Source organism: Antennarius striatus, chromosome 13 (genome assembly GCF_040054535.1).
Source record: "Antennarius striatus isolate MH-2024 chromosome 13, ASM4005453v1, whole genome shotgun sequence".
In the NCBI taxonomy this organism is placed as follows: Eukaryota; Metazoa; Chordata; class Actinopteri; order Lophiiformes; family Antennariidae; genus Antennarius; species Antennarius striatus.
In genome coordinates, this window is record NC_090788.1 from 20,471,960 (window position 1) to 20,495,018 (window position 23,059).

Consider the following 23,059-nt stretch of genomic DNA (forward strand, 5'->3'; position numbering starts at 1 on the left):
AATTACAAGAATAAGTACTTGCGTGTGCTACTGATGGAATGTTCTCTTACTCTGAACATTTTCTTACTTCATCCTCTTTCATCTCCAGGGGCCCAATTATTACACATCACACTGACAGCATGTGAGCACTCACACATAATGAAGACAAACATCTCTGAGGCTTTAGGCACCCAGACAGTCACTCCCACAGTGGCAGACACACAGGGGTCTACCCCCCAGTCAGACAGCCAATGAGCCCTTTAACGGAGGGGTCCCAGCACGTCGTCATTCAAACCTTCAACCCCCCCAAAAAAACTCGCCACATGTTTGGTGCACGGCAGCCGCCTTACACACATCGTCACGATGTTCTCAAAGGAACGGGATAACTGATATATCAGTGTGAACACCTGAAAATGAGACATTAAACTAAAATGTATGCAAACGGTTGCATCATTATGAGACGTCTGAGAGCTGCAGAGATGTTCACAACACAGCTCCTGCACAGCTTTGTAATGAAAGGGCCGATAAATAAAAGGTTTGTTACGTAAATCAAAATGATCCATCACCATTAGCGAGTTAGACATCTGGGCCTCCAGCGGAACTCCTGCAACAAATCCACGACGAAGACGGAAAATAAAATTCACTTGGGGGTGTCAAACTCATTTTCACTGAGGGCCACATCAGCATAATGGCTGTCCTCAAAGGGCCAGATGTAACTTAGAAATGTAACTCAATGTAACTCAATGTAAGGTAAAATAAATGTAATTAATCAAGTTACAAACATTACAGTAGCACAGAAAAATGTATTATTATTATTAATAATAATAAATAATCTTTATTTATTTATTTTTAGACCTTTTATGCTCTGGAGGGCCACATAAAATGATGTGCGGGGCCACATTTTGCCCCCGGGCCTTGAGTTTGACACACGTGCACTATATGTTCAATTTTTAGCATTCCAATTATGACTATTTGGCAAAATAAATCACCTTAAAATAAAGAACAAAGCTGTTCCTATTAGTGTACCGGCAACAAAAGCAAAGCAGCATTTAATAAACACAACCAGTCTCAGGTGAATATCTGGGGCTTCCTTAGATTAGTTAGTTTGGAGGGTGTTGGATCAGTTTGCCCTCCGGAGAATAAAGAGAAGCTGCTAGGAATAATAAATTACTGGTGCAAACACAGAAAAAAATGTCTATGACATCAGTCTCTTGGGTTTATATTTCAGGTGATCGGTTCTGTGGCTCTAAATGTGGCTCTTTTTCACAGATGCCTCACAGATGCAGGTAACTCAGTTCTATTTTTAAATCCATCCTCCTTTTACAGTGAGAAACTCTGACCTGGTAACAGCTGCTGTGGATAGCAGTATTTTTAACTACAAAGCATGAATGCATTTACAAACAGAATAAATATTACAAATACACACGCACACACACACACACACACACACACACACACACGCACACACACACACACACACACACACTCGGCATCCTACGCCAGAGGCTCTGGTCAGAAAAAAGGATTACGACATCGCTTACTTTGGAGGACCACGGCTGCAAGCAGTTGGCATAGCAACGGACCAGGAAAGCCATTTCCACAGGAGGGAGGGTGCTAACCAGGGGAAGTTTCCCCCCCCGATCACCAAGAGATGAAAGAATAAAAAAAGGGAAAAAATGAATAAATACGCAAAAAGAGGAGGGCCGGAGCGGACGCAGATCTCTTTGCTGCAAAAGGAGGAAACTGTCCAGAAAATTCCTCGGTGTCGCGATGGAGGGACACTTCCAAGTCAAGGCAGATGTGTCAGAGAAGCTTGAGACACTCAAAAGAAAGCTTGCTCCTGCAGAATACTCAAAGTAATCCCAGTGGACGAGTAAAAACACGCAAAAAATCCAAACTTTGCTCAATTTAATTGTTGAAAGTTAAAAGCAAAATGTAATTTCGTTTTTCTTTTCTGTCTTGTTTCTCCGGCGTCCTTTAAAAAGAGGTTCCACCACTGATAAGCAAAAAAAAAAGAAAAAAGAAAAAAGGGGGGGCTTATCTGTGCATTTGAAGCATCTCTCCTGAGCAGGAATAACCTAAAGAGTCCCTGGAAGCCGGGATGGGGCGGGTGCAGGTCTGCTGCTCCGTCCCCCCCGTCAGACAAACTCCGTTTGCAACTCTTTCTCTCCAGAGGTCCGGCGGTGTGTGTGTGCACCCAGCTCCATGTCAGGGCCCAATGATCCCCCCCACATACAAGATCCTTTTTTTACCCTGGTTAGCGCTCACTCCTCACGCCGGCATTCCCCCTCCCCTTCTCTCCCCACCCTCGGAGACGCTACGGCGGGTCGGATGCTGCGCTGTGGAAAGCCAGCCGCTAATGGGGAAGCGGAGGAGAGAGACTGGGAGGGAGGGAGAAGGGAAAAGGGAGGAGAATCCAGCTGAAAAAGAATGACATCACCTGTGCAGAGAGAGACGGGGGGGGGGGGGTGAAAGAGAGAGAGAGTGGGAGGGGAGGGGGTGTGGATGAAGCAAAAGCAGGCAGGGGGAAACTGCATTAGATGGATTGGCTGCTGAGCAGATGTGGATGAGAGAGAGAGAAGGGAGGGATGGATGGAGAGGAGGGGAGGGAGCATCTTTATTGATCGGCTGGTAACATAAAGCTGAGAGGATTGAGGGCACCCCCCCCCCATCATCTCTTTTGTTGCATAAATTACACAAAAATGGGTTGGGCATAAATTAGAGTCCTATCAGACGCTGGTGGCATTTTGGAAATGAGCATGAGACACAATAGCACCAGATAATGATGGGTTCCCCCCCTCAAAAAAATGTAAAAAATAAATAAAAATTAGTGATTTGAAACAGGATTTGCCAAAAGCGAGGCCGGTTGTGCTGTTTGCTGTCACTGGAACTACAATAATTATAATCAGACTAACAAAGTCCATGAAAACGCAGTTGGAACACGCTTTACGTTTAGCCTTGACAACTAGAAGTGTGTTTAACGATCAATACCTGATCACAATCAGATCCGCTTTAATGAGAGAAAATAGAGCAGAAATAGATCCTGACTTCAAACCACGACTTCACAAACCTCAAAAGTTCCTTTTTTTTTAAATAAAAAAGAAAATATGTGCTCTACTAAGCGTCCCGATTGGCTAACGGTGCGTCCGGCTTTACTTTCTGAAAACATTAAAGGTGTCATTTTCACACATCACACGGAAATCACTGAAATATTAAAATAATGAGGTTCTATTCTGGGCTGAGAGAATTTACTGCCTCTCTTCTTTCTTCTGTTGGTGGGGTTGAGAAAAGGATGAGAAAGGAGGGACTGATGGGGGGGGGGGGGCAGAGACAGCAGACGTCTGCTGGGTTGGATGGCTGGTTCTCCCCCCATGGAGGAGAGAGACGAGCTCTTGTTACCAGATGCTTCAGAGAGGAGATCTGGTCCCCCCCCCCCCATCTCAGACTCTAAATAAATCTCTACCTGCATTGTTTTTGCAGCTAGAGCTTCTTTTTATTCTGTTTGTAACCACACTTTTATCTCTCTCCGTTTTCTCTTTCTCCACCCAGAAAATTCGACTCGGTGCCGTGAAAACCAGGATCTCTACCGTCGGTTCTCTCTCCTCCGTGTGCGAACGATATGCGCCTCCTAAGAATGACATCATCCTTTCACTCCACAGCCAATCAGAAGCGAGCACATGGAGCCCTGCCTTCAGAGGAGTGTTGTGTACACAGGAGAGACGGAGACGGGGGAGGAGGACAGTTGGATGGACAGACGTGGAGACGGGAGGAGAGAAAGGATGAACATCAAATATGAAGAGCGTGTCGTGGCAGCGAGATGAGAACGCAGTCGCTTCTCTCTGCTGCGCTAATGTACGCAGTACTACATCATCACTACCCCGCTGTCAGAGCCCAGCCTTAACACACACACACACACACATACACACACACACACTGAAATAGAGAAATAAAACACTAAATATGAGAGAAAATAGAATCTCTTCTGTCTTAATGAGGTCTGCAGTGCCGCTTATGAACAGTTTGGATTAAATATTTACTCTCCTGTTATGAAGAATGAATAAATAAATTTATTGACCGAATGGCAATAAAACAAAGAGATAAGTACCTCAACGACTCGCTGCTGCTGCAGCCAAAACCAACAAGTCAAAGTGTTCCTCATCAGAGACGTTTCTCTAATGTGTGTTGGTGGGGAAAAAAGAAAAGAATAAAGAAACAGGAGATTAAAAAGAAGAGATTCAGGAGACGACAGGATAAAACACTAAAAGTTAAATATCCACTCGCGTCACACCTCAGAACTTTAAGGACGAATGGGAATGGACTCAAACGGTCATGAGACATTCTGAGGATAACTCATTAAAACACACACACGTCCACGACAGTCATGAGTCTCATCCTGCGTGACTTTAGAACAGCCCCACACACACACACACACACACGCACACACACCCATGACATAACCTCTGTCTGCAAAACACAAAACAGGAAACGACGTCACACAGGAAACACTTCCTGGAACAGTGTGTGATCGTGTGCGAGCACGAGGCGGGTGATGTCAGGTGACGACGGAACGCGGGGGGAAAAATCAGAAAACGACAAATAAAAGTAGAAAAAGAGCAAAGAGACGTGATAAAAAAATAAAAAATAAAAAGAAAGTGAAATCCCTTCTTTATATTTTCTGCAAAACATGACTCAGGCGTGTTTTCCACACATTAGTCAGCATAGACGAGTCGGTGTGAACGGTTGTGTGTGTTAGTCTTGTCACGCCTCAGTGATTTTCCAAAGGGGTCCCGTCTCTCTTTTGTCGTTTGTCCTGGTGCTGCTGGGACAATGCCCCCCTCCACACCCACCCAGGGATGCTCACAGTGTCCAACTGCATTGTGGGTGTGAGAGGCCGCTGTTCACGCCTAATTAGCTCTGTCAGATTAATGAAACAGTCAGCCGACCGACTGCAGCGCCGACACACACGCTTGATCGTGAACACACACACACACACACACACACACACACACACACACACACACAGATGTGCTGCATCGTTGTCGTATTCAGAGACCCTTCAGTTTTATAACATCGACTTAAATATGAAGTCTGCTTAAAGCCGAGATAATCTGATGGTTTCCTGTTGACTGGAGACGGAGTCCTGCTAAACAAAAGCATGTGACCCGTTTGTTCACGCAAACCACACAATGCACAGCTATGTGAACGAACGTGCAAGCATCTGATCGTGTGTGTGTGTGTGTGTGTGTGTGTCTGAGGGACAAGACAGGAATTCCTGCCATTTAAATCAGCCCTTCCCTTTCCGACTGGTCCCCACAGAAGGAGACAGAAACACAGCTTCAATCACAGAGGAGCTGGAGATACAGAAAAAACAAGACGAGAGACAGCAGAAAAAATTCTGATGAAAAAATGTATTTATACTCAATATGTCTGAATGTCACTCATGGGAAATTAAATACAGTAGAACCTCTAATTCAGACTTTAATTCATTTCTATGACTGAGTTCATGAGTCAAACAATTTTTTCCCATTTAAAACTAAAAATCATCTTAATCCGTTCCAGACTTGTAAAACAGCCACAAACCACTAAATTATGAACTAAAACAGGTTTTTTTTTATTATCAACCAATAGATAGACCTGTGAATAATCACAGTAGTTATAATAATTATACATAAGTTACATAAACAATTATAAAGAATGAAAAGAAACTCAAAAGTGAGGAGAACACGAGAACGAGATCCGGTCTCACTGATGTCGTGTCCATCCTCCATATGCTGAGAAAAGGTTATAAAGGGGGGGATTCCACCTCAGAGATCATGTAAATCTACGTCTGTGTAAGAAAAGATGTCGGGACAGGATGGGGGTGTGATGTTTTAATATGTTTGACCCACAACCTGGAGGTTTGAGCTATTAGCAGTTAGCAGCTAACTGACAGGAGAAGATTTTCATGGTGGGACATCTTCCATCCCTCAAGGAAAACAGCTTCTGTTGTGATCTTCAGCTGTACATGAAGTCATTCTCTTCGAACGGACGACTAAAGTCAGAAATGAGCTAGATTTAAAAGATTCACAACTTTTATGCTTCCTAAGATAAATATAGCGCAATCTAAGAGAAACAAGAGACCAAAGGTACAGGAACAAAAGCCTTCAGAACACTGTCTTTAACGCATCTGGAGGCTGAAAAACCATGAGGATGAAGGTCAGACACAGAAGAGGAGCAGAGAGAAATGATGATGGGAGGATAAAGGACAGAGGTAAGGGGAGGAGGGAGTGAGGAGAGATGAAAACAGAGAGGAGGTTCATCTCAGTGCTGCTGATGTAATCCCTAAAATTAGAAACCATAACAACAGCAGAGCATCCTGCTGGACTCTCCTCCTGCTGGACACCAGGAATGAATGCTGGACATGGCCTGCATGACTAGGAGGATGGACATGAGAACGCATTCATCACGAGTCTGAATGCGTTTGAAATGTGCATGAAGGACGACGGCGGGGCGATTCCAGAACGGATTGATCGTCTGTTTAAAAGAGTCAAACCAAGAATGAGCTCAATATCAGAGTCACTGACTGGATAACGATCACTGACGGAGACGAACTACATCTTTATTCTGATCCAGTCACCGAATGAAGCCTGAGAGTTGGTGCGCACACACACACACACACACACACACACACACACACACACACACACACACACACACACACACACACACCTCATCACACATTCACATCTGACAGTTGAAGGCGTATTTAAGAGCTGCATGTAGGGAAATCACCCCTGAAACCACTTCACTGATGGAACCTTTCCATCCTTACCACTAAACATACATTTATTAAAGAGACACTAAACTCATTTTAAAGTAACATATAATGTATATTTTGTTTATCGTTATGAAAACATAAAAAATAAAAAAAACATTCTGATGTCTGGCATCATTCCTGGTCACGTGGGGTTACGTGGGGTCACGCGTCATCGACAACACCCGTCGCTTCATCAATCAGGAATCAATCAGGGCAGCCATTACAGATCAATACGATCAATGAAGTGACACATCTTCATCTGAGATGATTATGTGGTAAATGAATGTGATAATGTTGTCGCTATATACACACACCGGCCACTTTATTAGGTACACCATGCTAGTAACGGGTTGGACCCCCTTTTGCCTTCACAACTGCCTCAATTCTTCGTGGCATAAATTCAACAAGGTGCTGGAAGCATTCCTCAGAGAGTTTGGTCCATATTGACATGATAGCATCACACAGTTGGCGCAGATTTGTCGGCTGCACATCCATGATGCGAATCTCCCGTTCCACCACATCTCAAAGATGCTCTATTGGATTGAGATCTGGTGACTGTGGAGGCCATTTGAGTACAGCGAACTCATTGTCATGTTCAAGAAACCAGTCTGAGATGATTCCAGCTTTATCACATGGTGCATTATCCAGCTGAAAGTAGCCATCAGAAGTTGGGTCCATTGTGGTCATAAAGGGATGGACATGGTCAGCAACAACACTCAGATAGGCTGCGGCGTTGCAACGATGCTCAATTGGTACCAAGGGGCCCAAAGAGTGCCAAGAAAACATTCCCCACACCATTACACCACCACCACCAGCCTGAACCGTTGATACAAGGCAGGATGGATCCATGCTTTCATGTTGTTGACGCCAAAGTCTGACCCTACCATCCGAATGTCGCAGCAGAAATCAAGACTCATCAGACCAGGCAGCGTTTTTCCAATCTTCTATTGTCCAATCTCGATGAGCTTGTGCAAATTGTAGCCTCAGTTTCCTGTTCTCAGCTGAAAGGAGTGGCACCCGGCGTGGTCTTCTGCTGCTGTAGCCCATCTGCCTCAAAGTTCGACATACTGTGCGTTCAGAGATGCTCTTCTGCCTACCTTGGTTGTAACGGGTGGTTATTTGAGTCACTGTTGCCTTTCTATCAGCTCGACCTGTCTGGTCATTCACCTCTGACCTCTGGCATCAACAAGGCATTTCCGCCCACAGAATTGCCGCTCACTGGATATTTTTTTCTTTTTCGGACCATTCTCTGTAAACCCTTGAGATGGTTGTGCGTGAAGATCCCAGTAGATCAGCAGTTTCTGAAATACTCAGACCAGCCCTTCTGGCACCAACAACCACGCCGCGTTCAAAGTCACTCAAATCACCTTTCTTCCCCATGCTGATGCTCGGTTTGAACTGCAGGAGATTGTCTTGACCATGTCTACATGCCTAAATGCACTGAGTTGCCGCCATGTGATTGGCTGATTAGAAATTAAGGGAGTGCGTCGTAACTGATGATATATTTTGTCTGTCAAAGATCCCCATTGATGATAAAAAAATAAGAATGCCACCAAAACGGTTGTTTAATTCTGTAATTCAAACACACACCTGGTTCATTTTGACTTTACTGTTATTTTAAGTTGCTAACTTTGACTAAACAACACAAACTAAAGGTTTAACCTTACAGAAATAACTGATCTGTGTAGAATCACTCAGAAACAACAGATGGTTGTTCTGTTTACCATCTTTATTTCTTAAATATAGATTACTAATAGATTATTATATTGATACACTGTATTATAGATAATTATTTATTTCCAGCTGTTATCAGATTTCATTAAAGGTTTCAGTCTGAACCCCCCCAGACAGTCATATTCAGACATTACTTGTAGTACAATTAACCCTTTGGATCGGTTCCCATATGACATCATCCCTCTCCCTCTTCTGCTCCTCCTCTTGACTCCTTCCTGACTCCCATTAAAATTCCCCTTCTGACCTTCCCACAACCTTCACCTCCTGCCCCCCACTCCCACACACACACACACACACACACACACACACTCCCACCCTCACACCACCCACCCCACCCCCACTCCTCAGCAAACATTTTCCATCTCTCCAGGGCAGAGGAGCTGCAGTGATGTGAAAGGCAGATGCATCGTGATTTACTCGGTATCGATGACCATCCCTCTGAATTGTGTTGCATATTTTTTTTGTTTTTATCAAAACTCCTCAGCTGAGTGTAACACAAACTGATGATAGTGATCTCCACGGCGACAACGGTGATGACAGGACCCGATGGGGAGAAAAATGTTGCTGGCAAAAGAAGGAGACAGAAATCCTGGTGCAGACGGAATTAAAAGGACGAACAAATGAACTGAAGTTGTTTGGTTTTCACCAGAAACAAAAGGAGCCCACCTTCTGATGCCTGCACCCCCCCACCCCCCCTACAGACTGCATGGATCAGCATTCACACAACTGCTCAGAGCCAGAAGCCACAAACCCAAACACTGAGAAGTCTAGAACACATTCTGCTCAACTTGCAGAGTTCAAATATATCTTCTGACACTAAGCAGCACAAAGAAAGCATAATTATAACGGTTGTGTTAACAACGCTGTCATCTCATGATGCCAAGAAGAACTATATAAAACTGACCAACGGCGGTAACTTCATTCCAACACCGTCAGCACAGGAAATGGGATTTTTCTGCAAAACCGCCGCCGCCGTCAGGCTGCACTCCCACACGTGTTTAAAGTGTTTTATAAAAGCTGACGGTTCAGAAGATCGTCTGCAGAGACGGATTCACCAGCGGTCTGAAAAATAAACAGCTTACAGGTGCGTCTGAACCCCATCGTGATCACTCTCTAAAGGCTGTGGCAAAGTGAGAGATAGAACACCATACACCAAAGACAAACGCATGTCAGCCTTTAAGCCCCACATGTGTCAAATTCAAGGCCTCAGGGGCCAAATGTGGCCCGCAAGAGCATAGAAAGGTGAGAGTGTCTAAAAATAAATAGGTCAAAACTGTGCTTTGACTGAAAACTACATTTCCCACAATGCAGTAATTAAGCTCATTTTAATTTGACAAAAAAGTTGTGAACAAAGTTAATGTCCTGACTTGTGTCTGATGTTATTTTTCTTTATTGATTGGTAATTTGATCCTTGATTGATGGACTTCTGTGGGTTTAATGAGCTGACAGATTAAAAGGATTTATGTTAGAACAGAGAAACAAGTAAGGGGGGGAGCTTGTATAGCTACTCTCAGTGTGGGGGTGTGCAGAGCGTCTTAACGTGTCAGAGGAGAGCAGGAGAGGGGAAAATGAAAGAGTCTAAAAACACCGAGATGTCAGACGTTTAGCCTTATAACACAGGAAGTGAACCAACCACAGACGTTGCAGGAGGCTGAGCCATTTCCTGTCGGTGTGTGCGGCCGCCTCGCGCTCTGAACGCCTCCATGAGCACACTGAGGTCACACCAACACGGCGTGCAAACACCTGGTCTGTCTCTGAGACACCAGCACAGCCCAGTTCACTCAGACCAACAACCCTCACACTGCAGGTTGTGTGTTACTGTTGTTCCCTAGGTAACTGTACTGTGTGGACGTCTGAACCTGATGTAGAATGAATGACCCGGAGCGTCACGGAGCGTCCTGCTGGGAAACCCTCACAGAAGCTTTTCCTAGCGAAGAAAATGAGGTGAAGAGTTCATTTATCTGGACTCCGAAGAAATCGGCATCTCAGCGGGACGTCAAACGCTTTAATGAAGTGGTCATCAGTGTGTGGATGTGTGTGTGTTTCTGTTTATCTCGCACGCAGCTCCTCTGGATGTGAGTGTGTAGCATCGGTCGTTACTGAATCCCAGTGGTTTGTTCTGGAAGGTTTCTGGATCACTGGGAGTCATCTGAGTAAATAAAACAAGTGTCATAAAGGACCAAAGGTCTCCACCATCAGCAGTGTGTGTGTGTGTGTGTGTGTGTGTGTGTGTGTGTCTGCCCTCTGACACCCTGACTCATTGTTTGTAGGTAGAGGCTGTCGGGTCGTTTTCTCTGCTGAGGTTACAAAAGATGCTTCATTTTGCGACATTTTGGTTCCACCTCAATTTCAAACGTTAAGAACACGATTATAAAAGAAATGACGCACAACACACTATTGCACACCAGTGGGAATTCATCACTGATGTCATAGTGATTTAATAAGGCCTCTAAACGACATCCTCTGATCCGTTACCATAGTAACGGATGTGTGAACGATCACTTCCATCCGTCGTCGGAGCGTCATCACAGACTTCAGTCACATGACCCGACACACAAACCTCCACAGGTCAACACATGTCAACAACGTGTCAACAACGTGTCAACAACGTATCAATAACATACCAACAACATACCAACAACATGTCAGCCACAACGACATATCACCATACAGACAAAATCCCACAGGTGACGACTGACCAGAAGCTCACACGTTGTGAGTCACACACGTTACAGGAATAATATATCTGTCCGACTTCACTGTTTCAGTTTTGAGGTTGATGTAATATAAGAAGCTACGATATATAATGTTTTATTATATAATGTTTTATTATATAATGTTTTATTATATAATGTTTTATTATATAATGTTTATTATTTAATGTAACATTTAGGAAAGAATTTCAGTTCAGTCTTATTACTTCCATCTCTTTTTGTTTCTGCTCTTATAGCGACTGTGGGAATGACAACTTTTCCTTTTCACACACACACACACACACACACACACACACACACACACACACACACACCTGGAATGTGAGTAAAACACCATTAAATGATGACGTTCAGGGTGGAACCTGTCCCTGTCCCGTCAGCTCCAGACGTCAAAACACAGCCCTGGCCTTCATACGTCAGCCAGCTGCTGCTCCCAGCATGCATCTCTTTCATTCAGTTACCCCCTCCTTCCTATCTGTGTGTGTGTGGCAACCTCAGCATTACCGCTTTTAGCAACGCTCCCTGGTTGGAAACAACAGGTGCCTGCAGTAGAGGCACACACACATCCTTACACACCAACACACACACACAGTCTCACACACACAGTCTCTCACACACACACACACACACACACACACACACACACACACACACACACACACACACACACACACACACACACACACACATTGATTCAGCAGTCAGACGTCAAGAATGTGAATTGTGGTCCTACCTGGTTGTTGACATAATCCTGCAGGCAGGAAACATGAAAGAGAAGGAAACGGGACACGGTCACACAACGGGGGGGGGCACGTTCTTCATGTCTACTTTCACATTCAGGTAACAATGAGCAGAACACCGGTCCCTGACGTGTTCTGATGCTGCCCTTCAATCCATATTCATTGCAGTAATATTAACACCCTCAGTATTTCCTGGACATTCAGATTTCTGTTTCTCCTGCTTCTCAGAAAAAAAGTGCTCTTCTAATTTCAAATCAGAAAAATATGGCCTTCAAAAACATAAGCGCTGTCGGGGGGGGAAAAAAAAGAACAAGTTGGGATTCGCTGAAGGCTAAGATACGTAATTTTAAAAAGTGGAACAATCACCAAGAGGCTTCAGAGGCGCACGGGGGCCGGCAGAGGACACTTAAAGCTCTCCATTAAGCCCCTTTGGAACACCCCCGGGGATCTGGGCAAGAGCTGTGTGTGTGTGTGTGTGTGTGTGTGTGTGTGTGTGTGTGTGTGTGTGTGTGTGTGTGTGTGTGTGTGTGTGTGTGTGTGTTCATGATTGTGTGCTGCTGTGTGTGGCTTCTGTTGATTAGTCCAAACTGTAACCGACACACTGCTGGTCTGGTGATTCTATCAGAGGGAGGGACACTGACACAGGCACGGGGCAGGCTACACCCAGGACAGGCGCCAGTTTATTGCAGGGCCGATAGAAAGACAGACATGCGGTCAGACAGACCTTCTTGTGCTGCCCCCTTTTTAACAAAGTTCTTGTGTTTAATTATCTACGTACACAAGTAAAAAAACAACGCTGCAGTATTCATGCCAGGGCAGTAGGTGGCAGTGTGACCTTCAAAACACCACAGAATAAGAAGCAACAAGTCTACGCTGAGAGAGCATTCATTAGCTCAGCGTTTCTTGTCGTCGCATTGTCATCGTTTTCAGAAAAGGGGTGTTTTTCCTGTTTCCATGACGACGGTGTTTTCAGAAGACTGGCGCAATGGAGCCTCCTTTTAAAAATGAACAATTTCAGGTTCCGACAACATCATGAAAAACAAACAGAGGTTGTAAGATAAATCTTTTGTCTGGTAAACAGTCCCTCAGTGTTAAAAAATGTAAAAATGTCGGCGACATTACAACACAAGTGAGTTTCATGAGTGACGATAGTTTCAACCTCTGGGTCGTACATATACAATACACATAAAGCACTTTTCCACTTCTATTTGTTTTTCTTATACTTTTGAAGCATCATTATTTCACAAAATACACAAGTTAAAAGAATCAAATATAACCCAAGACGAGTAGAATTTGAGAAATAGCTTTAAAGCAACAAGTACAGCATTTTCTGCACTAAAAGACGCACTGGACTATAAGGCGCACCTTGAACGAGAAAATTAAAGGTTTTTATGTGCGCCTTATAGGGTGAAAAGTACTGTAATGGAGATATCAGTGGGTTTAATGAAATCTGACTTTGATTGATAACCTCGAATTAAAAAAACAGCCCATTGATGCTAAATTAAAAAGCTAATCAGTTCAGTGACGGGTCAGAGTGTGACCGTCTACATGTGTTCGCACTAAGGACCTGCCTCCTGTTTCAGATTGATTTAAGGTGTTTAAACACTGACTCCTGTTTTCTTCTCCTCCCGTTGACGGGACCGACGTTCCTCCTACCGTGTTGTAGCCGCCGAGCTCCTGACCGTCGGTGATCAGTTCCCGCTCTCCTCGGGGGTTCACCCTCCTGAAGCGCCGCCTGGACCTCCGCTGCGACCCCTCTCTCTGCAGGAAACTGTCGTCGCCCTCGCTGCTGTTATCCACCTGCAATACAGAGTCAGCACCATCCTCAGAACAGCAGCTCCTACGGGATTCGCACCCACAACCCTCAGGTGTGTGGGGGCAGCTGGGAGCCCGTGAGCAGGGCTCAGACGTTTGGTTCAGATCTGGATGCTTCTCGCTATCTGATTTCCGGTTCTGATTATCTACATTTTGGATCTTAAGTTCGGCCTGAGCGTCTGAATTCCGACGACTGAATGTATTTCCTTCCTTCTGGAGGGGTTCCTCTAGGATCTGCTCCTCTGTTGGCTCCTGGTTGAACATCCAGTTCTTCCAGAGGACAGAGAGACGATGCCAGCGGAGGACACTCATCCGGACGCAAGGACGCGATCAGAGCAGCAAATAAAAGCAGGAAATACCATGAAAGATGATGAAAACAACGCAGGCAAAGATAAAGTTAAGAGAATTGTTTTGCCCAAAGTTTAAAAAGTCCAAAATCATGGGGTCCCCTGACATGACATCCTTTTGCGTTGACATCCACAAAAAAAACCCCAGAAACTCCCTCACTTAAACCAACAAACTAGTGGATTGTCTGTCCTTAATTCTTTCTTCCGTGGGGAGAGTCATCCTCTTCTGAGGGTAAAAAAAAAAGTTCAGGACAGAGTTCATCTGCTCAACACGGTCGCGTAACGACGGACTGACTCACATGCTTCCTCGCTCGCGCTCTCGCTCCATCAGACGCGAGCAACAGAGAAAAGACTGAAGCCCTGAGTTTCTTCCAGGAAGCCGTAAATACACCAATATCCTGTCAGGCAGAAAAAAAACACAGATTCCGGCCATGCAATCGCTCCCGATAGGCTCTCTGTGTGCCGGTCTGTTGTCGCAGCAGGAATTTGTTTTCCTTCTCCAGTCCTTTATGTAAAGTGAGACAATTGTCTTATTTAGTTAGAAATGGTAAAATTAAAAATAAAAAAAAATAAAAAAAGTATTCAAACTATGTTTAATCAAACTTGCAAAGTTATTTTCTTCTGCTAAACTAAAGGTTTCTTGATTTATTGTGTCAGTATTATCTCTCCTTTCTTGCTTTGTTTCCTTCAAAAAACAAAAATGTCCAAATGCTTATTTAAAAATAAAGACATCCATTTTTATCAGGTTATATTTGGAGTCATCTCCCAGAATCCTTTTAAATTAACCCGCATCCAATATTTAATTCATTTCAAAAAGCTTCACCTTGATGTCTTCATCGTGTCTTTCTACTGGGATCCACCACCTAGAAATCCTCTGCCTGTATTTCTCTGTCCATCTCATCACATGACAACGTGTTTTTAATTTATATTCAAAGAAACGCGCCGTCCCTCGTTCTAAAGTTCCTTTCTGTCTCACTGTGTCATCGCCTCGCTGTATGTGACCTCCATCCATCCCATGACCACCAGCCATAGCGTGACCGTATTTCCTGTTTCCTCTGCCCGTGTTAAGATGTGTGTGTGACTAACATCTCATTCCATCTCTAAGCATTCCTCCGGTTCTATCTCCTCTTTCCTCCTGTTTGCATATTTTGCTCCACTCATCCATTTTTACATTCCAAGAAGACACACACACACACACACACACACACACACAACCCCACCCTGTCAGTCTGTGAATGTTGCTCCTGTCCATCCTGTGACCGGAGTCATGTTGAGAACCACAAATTCCACCCCCTCTACTATTCCCATGGCCCTAATTAGCTGATTGGCTGCAATGCAGCATGACTAGACCACAGTCTGTGTGTTTATACAGTTATACTGAAGGATGAATGTGTGTGTGTTCGTGTTTTGTGTTCTCGACAGGTTTTTCCTCAGCCTTGGTGGAATCACTGATGATAGGAACTCACTCTGCTGAGAAATCCTTCGTCACTGCGCCGTCCCGCGGGATTTGGAAAAAGATGTTCTGCTGTTTTCTTTTTCAGTGTTTGTCTATTCAAGCTGACAACCCCGTTTTTCCTCCTATATTTTAAAGTAAGCTGCTGCCTGAAGCCTAACATGCATCCGATACCGTTATGTCAGAGGGGATTTAACGGTAAAACGCTTTCAGAAGAACCAGGAAGTGGTTCTGACTCTCCGTGGTTATCTACCTGCACCAGCTGCTCACACAAACACAGGAACTGGGACTTCACCATCAAATCCTCTGCCAGAGGATATGGAAGAGAAGATTTCAGATAATTTTCAGATAATTTTCCTATTTCTGAAAACTCCAAACATCTAATCATATAGATCACATGTGTCAAACTCAATGCCCCGGGGGCCAAATGTCACCCACACATCAATTTATGTGGCACTGAGAGCATAAAAAGGTCAGTGTCTCAAAATTAATAGGTCAAAAGTGTGCTTTGACCAAAAACTACTTTTCCCACAATGCAGTAATTCAGCTCATTTTAACTTTGACAAAAGCATTTTAAACAAAAGTAACGTCCTAACTTGTGTCTGATGTTATTTTTCTTTATTGATTGATAGTTTGATCCTTGATTGATGGAGTTCTATGGGTTTAATTTATGTTGTGTTATTATATTATTGTGTTAATTTATTATGTGTTATGCTGTGTTCCGACTCACATTTATGTTCCATGACATTGAGTTACATTTAGTTACATTTATTAGTTACATCTGGCCCTTTGATTACAGCCGTTATGCTGATGTGGCCCTCGGTGAACATGATTTTGACACCCCTGATATAGATGTCGATGTGTTTGTTGCGTTCTAATATGTTGCTGTGTTGTCAGCAGGTTGATCGGTATTAGCAGTGAAGATGGTGAACATCTTCAGTGTTCTCCATCATTCCATAAACACAAAAGACAAGCTCAACATTTGGATTGTCGAGATACGAGGAAAAAATAAAGAGAAATCAGGTTTTGTTTCAAGATAATTTGGTTCTGTTACATTAGAGGCATTTGGAGCAAAGCTGTGAAGCGCGTCAGGGAGACAAGTCTTTGTAGGGGTTCAGTTCCACGCGGTACTTCCTGTCATGTTTTCAGTGACATGAGGGTTATCCTGGTTATCCAGGTCCAAACTTCCAATCACATCCAACACGGACATCCTATCAGAAACAGAAACTCCACCTCAATCACATTTCTGGCTTCCCAGAAAGGATTGCAAATACTAGTAGATGAATACAGAAACATCTCTATCAGAGGAAAAACACCTCATGTTCCCCCCCCTCCAGCTCTGATCAGCTGATCCACCTTGTGTGTCATCGCCCACAATGGATGCTCCTTCAGTTTTTAGGTTCAAACTGATTTCATCCTTTCCTCTCCAGGGTAGAGAGTCAGCTGAGCCTTCACTGGAGCAACAATTTCACAAAAACAGGCAAAGGGGCAGGACACACACACACACACACACACACACACACACACACACACACAGACACAGACACAGACACAGACACAGACACAGACACAGACACAGACACAGACACAGACACAGACACAGACACAGACACAGACACAGACACACAGACACAGACACAGACACAGACACACACACACACACACACACACACACACACACACACACACACACACACACACACACACACACACACACACACACTCACACACACACACACACACACACACACACACACACACACACACACACTGCAGTGACAATATCTACATAATAATAATTGAGATACTGTCTGGGTTATTTTATTAGATCCATATTATCCTGTTGAAAAAGTCTACGTAAAAGGATTACAGTAATCCCTCGCTAATTTGGGCTACAAATTCCCACCTCATCATGGATTTTAGTAGTAAGTCACGTGATACCGTACCTGCATACGGTTGGCTGATAACATGCGGAAGTGAGCTGTGTTCCGACTCATGGAACGCAGCTCACTTCTGTGTATTAAAGAAACATTTTTCTTTAATGTAAATGTTTTAAACAATCTATCAGAGTGTTTTAAAGGTAATACAGATAGAAGGTGGTTTAATATCAGTATGGGGGGGTTCACAAGCGGTTAAATTACCGTAAATAATACAATAAATAGTTTGTCGCTATATCGCGGAATTTTTCTTTTTTGCGTGTGGTTCCTGGAACGGATTAACCGAAACAGACGAACAGAAAACAGGAATAAAAGACACGCGTGTTGGTCTACACACAATAATGAAAACACATTTTGGGGCCTGGTCTCTGGCATTTTTTTTTTTTTTAAATTAAGATTCACTCCGTTCGCCGTACAGCTGACAGCGTACGTGAAAAATACATAACGTGTTATTTTAAATTACATTTGAGTACTTTAGAGGAATACAGAAAACTAGCAGGTTGATTTTAAATGAAGGGGGTGACACGGACCGACGCTTCTGGAGGTACTTTCACACACGCTGAGCTCTGGGGGGGTTGAGCTCCCAGAGAGCCCTTCTGCTTTTATTTTATTCAGTGGCTCCTGTTTTCAACAGCAACAAGCCCTATCAATGAAGCTCAGAGGATCTGAATGTGAGGACAAAAACCCAGATATGCTGGGGGGGGGGGCAGAGATGATGGAGAAAGGGAGGTAGAGAAAGATGAAAGATGGAGAGAAAATGATCCAGGAAAAAAGAGGGGGAAAAAGGTGACAGACTTCAAAACATGATGGAAAAAAGGAAGAATATCAAAGGATGGAGAGTGGGAGAGGAGAGAGGATGAAAAGGGGGCTGCTGAGATGAGATGGGAGGGGGGGTGTTAGTGTTTCTGCTCACCACAATCATCTCTGACGGCTCCAATGTGATGCATTCACAGCCTCGTCTGCCCCCCAGCTGCTTACCGAAACTGTAGAGACAGAACACACAAAAATAAAGGGTTAAACAGACACACACATTCGGGGGGGGGGGTCAGAGGACGCTGATCTGAGAACCGGTCAACCCGAGGATGTTTTTAAATGAAGGTTGAACCTGATGAATAGTATAACCTCCAGTGTGACGGTCCTAAAGCGGCTCAAACGTCTCCCCAGTATTTACTGTGAGAGCTGGTAACAGTCTGTGGTGAAGCTGTAACCACTGCAAGAAGAGTGAGGATCAATAAGTCTCCACGGTTGACACCTCCAGCCTGCAGAGACTCAGTCTCTGCTCAACCGCTGGGAGTCGTTCATGTATCCGCTCTCCTGTTAGCATCTCGATAAGTGTCAAGAGTGACTCATACGGGCGAGGACGAGAGAATCCACTCATTTAAAACAAAACATTACATAAAACAGAAATAATGTTAGTACTGTACTCCATTCTCTCTGTGGGACCCGGTACCGACTGACCCATGGACCGGTACCGGATCACGACCCGGGGATTGGAGTCTAAAGGTCAGTTACTTCATAATGTGTTGTTTTTATGTCCTATTATTGTTTCTGGTCAGTCTTAGGAAATAGTACTCAGGTTTTTATATCAGTAATGACATTTAAATGACTTCAAATGGAGATTATAGGCTGAAATGTAATAAATATAATAATGACTTATTAACAATTCAGGTTACAACAACCTCTCAGAACTAAGTGTGTTTGTTGCTTGAGGACTACCTGTACTTTCAACGCTCTGAAGTCTTTTTTGGGCAAAAACAAATCATAACAACTAAAACTAAAAAAATCAACATAATACATAATGTATGACTAAACCAATTAAATGAGAAAAAAAAGTTATTTCAGACAGTTTTTATTGATCTTAGCAGCGGGTTAAGAAGCGCCCTGCTCACAGCCACGTTACAGGAAACCTGATATGTTCTGGAATGTTAAGTAAACATATTTACTTATATTTTATTTAGTGATATTTTTAGTGATATTTTTCTTAATTGTCAGCTCTGGTGCTTTCCTCGTGCCCCCCATCGATGAGCGCTGAATCCTGGAGCAGGCTTGACGTGCGAACACGTTTCCCAGCCTTTGCCATGCTAAAAGTGGCGACTCAGCATTGTTTAAGGACTGGAGGAGTGGCTGACTTTAATTATGGAAGTGTGCTGAGCTGGGAAACAGCCAAACTTTCACTCTCAGAGCTCCCCTGGTTTCACTCTCACGCCGTCTTCTTCAATGTTTACTTCCTTTTTGCCCGGGTTTGCTGATTTTTCTCTCCTTCCTCTCTTAGATCTTTTTCTTTCGCCCTTCACATCAAATTCAGGTCATATTTTTAAGCCATCTCCTTGTTTCTGTTGCACGGCCTCTTTCCACCCCCTGCTGTTTTAAATATTTCCTTCCTTCTCAGTCTCCCTGCTGACCTCTGCTCCATCACTTCTTCAGCCTTTTTTCTGCCTCCCCCGCTCCATTCAATTTCAAAAACATCTTCTGTTACATTCAGCTGTCCTTCTTTTCCTGCATCCTGTCAGCATCAAAATCATATTTTTATTTGCTGATTTCATCCCTTGTCAATACATCTCATTCTGCAATCAATTTCATCAGTTCTGGTCTAATGATTTCACCTCCTCAGACGAGAGCCTCTCTTCACGATGGAAACAATGATGACAGCTGATTTTTATTTTCCAGGATTGCATACCTTTATTTTTTTTGTCAAGAATGACATATTTCCCATCAAACAGTGAAAGAATGCAGCTGTAAAATTTAAAACGTGTGTCAGACTGATTCCTCCACAGACATATCCACAACTCAGCTTCCATTAACGCAAACTGTTGCTCAGGAAACCTTCTTCACCTGAGCTGAACGAGGGCCAAATTAACAGTGAGTGGATTTATTTCACATCCCATCCACTCATATTCACACATTCACAAGCAAGTGTCCCCAAATGAGGTGGGAATGAGGTTTCCTTCAGCGCGTCCGTCACTGCTGATGCAGCCTTAATGCTTTTTGGCAACACAATTAAGTCTAAAAGGATTATTGCAGGGGGTTTCTACAGGAAACTAAATTATTCATTCAAAGTACAACGTATTAAATGCTTTTCACACAGACCAGGTGAACTGAGGGACTTGTCTTCATATTGAGTTCCTGCTTTCTTTCTGCTTTCTAGGGAGGGGTGTTTTAATTCTAAGGCTCTAAAATGAAGAAGCATGTTCTCCCCGTGTTCTACGTGTTCCTCCCACCTCCAAAAACATGCACTTTAGTCAATGAACGAATGAAATGAGGAAATTACCTTTAACACAACATAGCTGTTTGGTTTTTTTACATTGTACAATCAGGAAACATTTTTCAAATAATTTATTGAGTTTTATTAAAAGGGAGGCAGCAGTGAGAGATCTGGGATTATTTTAATCAGTGTGCGTAGGTTTAATGGCTCTGACATCTACACGGATTGAGCTAGACGTATTTTAGTGACCTCTGTTTTAGTAGACCTCTGTTTTAGGGCTTTACTGCCGCCTGTCATTGACGTGTCAGTGAAGACACCCCACCTGTAGCTCCAGTAGCAGCAGTTAAAAATCCCACAAATCCTTTCACAGCTCAGGAAATCTGTTATTTGTTTCCATAAATACTCTAAACTCGAACGGCCGGGCTGTGGTATGAAGATCTCCCAGGGAGGAATGCAGTCTGCTGGGCTCAGAGTTCTCTCACCGCCCCGAGAGGTCACCCCGCCTGACAGATCCCTCCACACTCCACTGAGGTGAGACGTATGGTCCCTGTCAGCAGCACAAGGAGCAGTGTGTGTGTGTGTGTGTGTGTGTGTGTGTGTGTGTGTGTGTGTGTGTGTGTGTCTGTGTGTACCTGCCAAATAAAGTTACACTGACTTTACCGAGGAAAACTCTCTTGTCAGCTGCTGTGAACTCTCAAAGAAAGGAAATAAATCCACACAACAACCAAAGCTTTCCTCCAACAAATGAACACAATGACTCACGACTTTACTTCAGCAAGATTATTACCTCTGGTATAAGAAAGTGTTGTAGTTTGTAAATTTAAACATTTTAACCCTTTAAAAAATCTTAGAAAAATCTAATATTTGAAATCTGACAAATTAATCAAATAAAAGTTTTCAAAAATGTGTATATATGAGCTTTAAGTTGTATAATTATGGCTAAATCCAGATTTTTTTCACCTGGAAAATGCAGATGCATGTGCGTATTATACTGTGTATATATAGAAGGTACATACATTTACCTTTAAAGGTTAAAATGATTGTTGGTGTTAATGACAAACCTGTTGGTTGTTGCATTAAAGATAAGGCAGAAATAAAGAAATTCATTCTGAGCTAAAATGTCAGAAACTTCTGAATGTCCACAGTAAGAATTTATTAATTAATAATTATGTAATTGATAATTAAATAATTAATAAAATCAATGACATGAAAGGAGATGGAGATGGAAACCACAAGAAACAGCAGGTGTTGAAATGCTTTTTGAAATGACTGAGAAAAATAAAATGAAGTAATAGCAGAATTAAATCTGTCCAAGAAAAATTATCAACATCCGACAGATTTAGGATGATTTTCATGATTTGTCGATTCTTGATCAATTTCTTTTGATCAGGATCGCTCATCCGAGTGATTGATTACTAATGACTGAAAGGTTTTTATGTTTGGGCCCTTCATGTTTGACAGGAGCCTTAAATGATCCTCTGGACAGGAGACATCAGAATAATCTCCTGCAGCACTGGAGTAAAATCCATGCTGGATTACAGCAGGTGATGAGGAGGAACAGGTTCAGCCCTCGTCCAATGACAGCTGCAGCACCCAGGGCAATAACGCCTGACAGCTGGCACAGAAACTACCCCCCGCCCCAGGTATGTACAGATGGTGTCAGAAGCCTCGTGATGTGATCAAGAGTTAAAACTCAGACCATGACAACCATGATCATTTGGCACCTAATGCTCAGGTCAGAGTTTGGTACGTAATGTTTATTATGCTGTTTGAAAAGAGATCAATCATTCCTTTGATATATTTTCCTTCCCTGATGACTTTATCGCCTTTGCTCATTGGTTGGTTTGCTTGTTTTCATGGTTTGTCTCAGGATGGAGGCAGGAAAGAACTGATTAAACGTTGGGGTTGGACCGGATTAAAGGGCAGATCCAGGAATTATTCTGCTTCCTTTAGCAATACTAGACAGAGTGCTTCTCAACAATTTCCAAATTACACGTACAGCTAGTCCGTAAGATACAACTTACAAACATTCGTAGATACAAACAAACTTTTGCAGCCATATCCGACTATTATCCTGCAGTTCCCCTTTCTACCACAACCCCCGCCGAGCAGCACCGCTGCCTTTGCGCAGCTCAAACACTAGCAGCTAAAACACTTGCTGTATCTGTGAGCATCTCAGCGTGTACTTTACTGTTTATCATGGCTGATAAAGCAAAGGCTAACGCTAGTGGTGCTGGAAAAAAGCCTCAGCAAGTGATGGAAAAGAGACACAACGATCTCTCGGATGACAACTCTGCCTCTCACCGGCAATAAATCTTTCATCCTCTTCCTCTTCCTTTGCT

The 23,059-nt window shown here is 43.4% G+C and overlaps 1 protein-coding gene across 7 annotated transcripts in view; it reads right to left on the minus strand.

Moving 5' to 3' along the window:
* Window positions 1–23,059, minus strand: part of LOC137605804 (rap guanine nucleotide exchange factor 6-like) — a 105,751-nt gene that overhangs the window by 51,621 nt on the left and 31,071 nt on the right. For 6 of the 7 annotated variants that reach the window (XM_068330586.1, XM_068330587.1, XM_068330585.1 and 3 more), the window contains 3 exons: window positions 18,429–18,498; window positions 13,620–13,763; window positions 11,957–11,974 (listed from right to left, as the gene is read on the minus strand). In XM_068330586.1, coding sequence (XP_068186687.1) covers window positions 11,957–11,974; window positions 13,620–13,763; window positions 18,429–18,498 — 232 coding nt within the window. Of the gene's footprint in view, window positions 1–11,956; window positions 11,975–13,619; window positions 14,409–18,428; window positions 18,499–23,059 lie in introns of those variants that run through there. The other variant, XM_068330588.1, reaches the window with a different exon arrangement.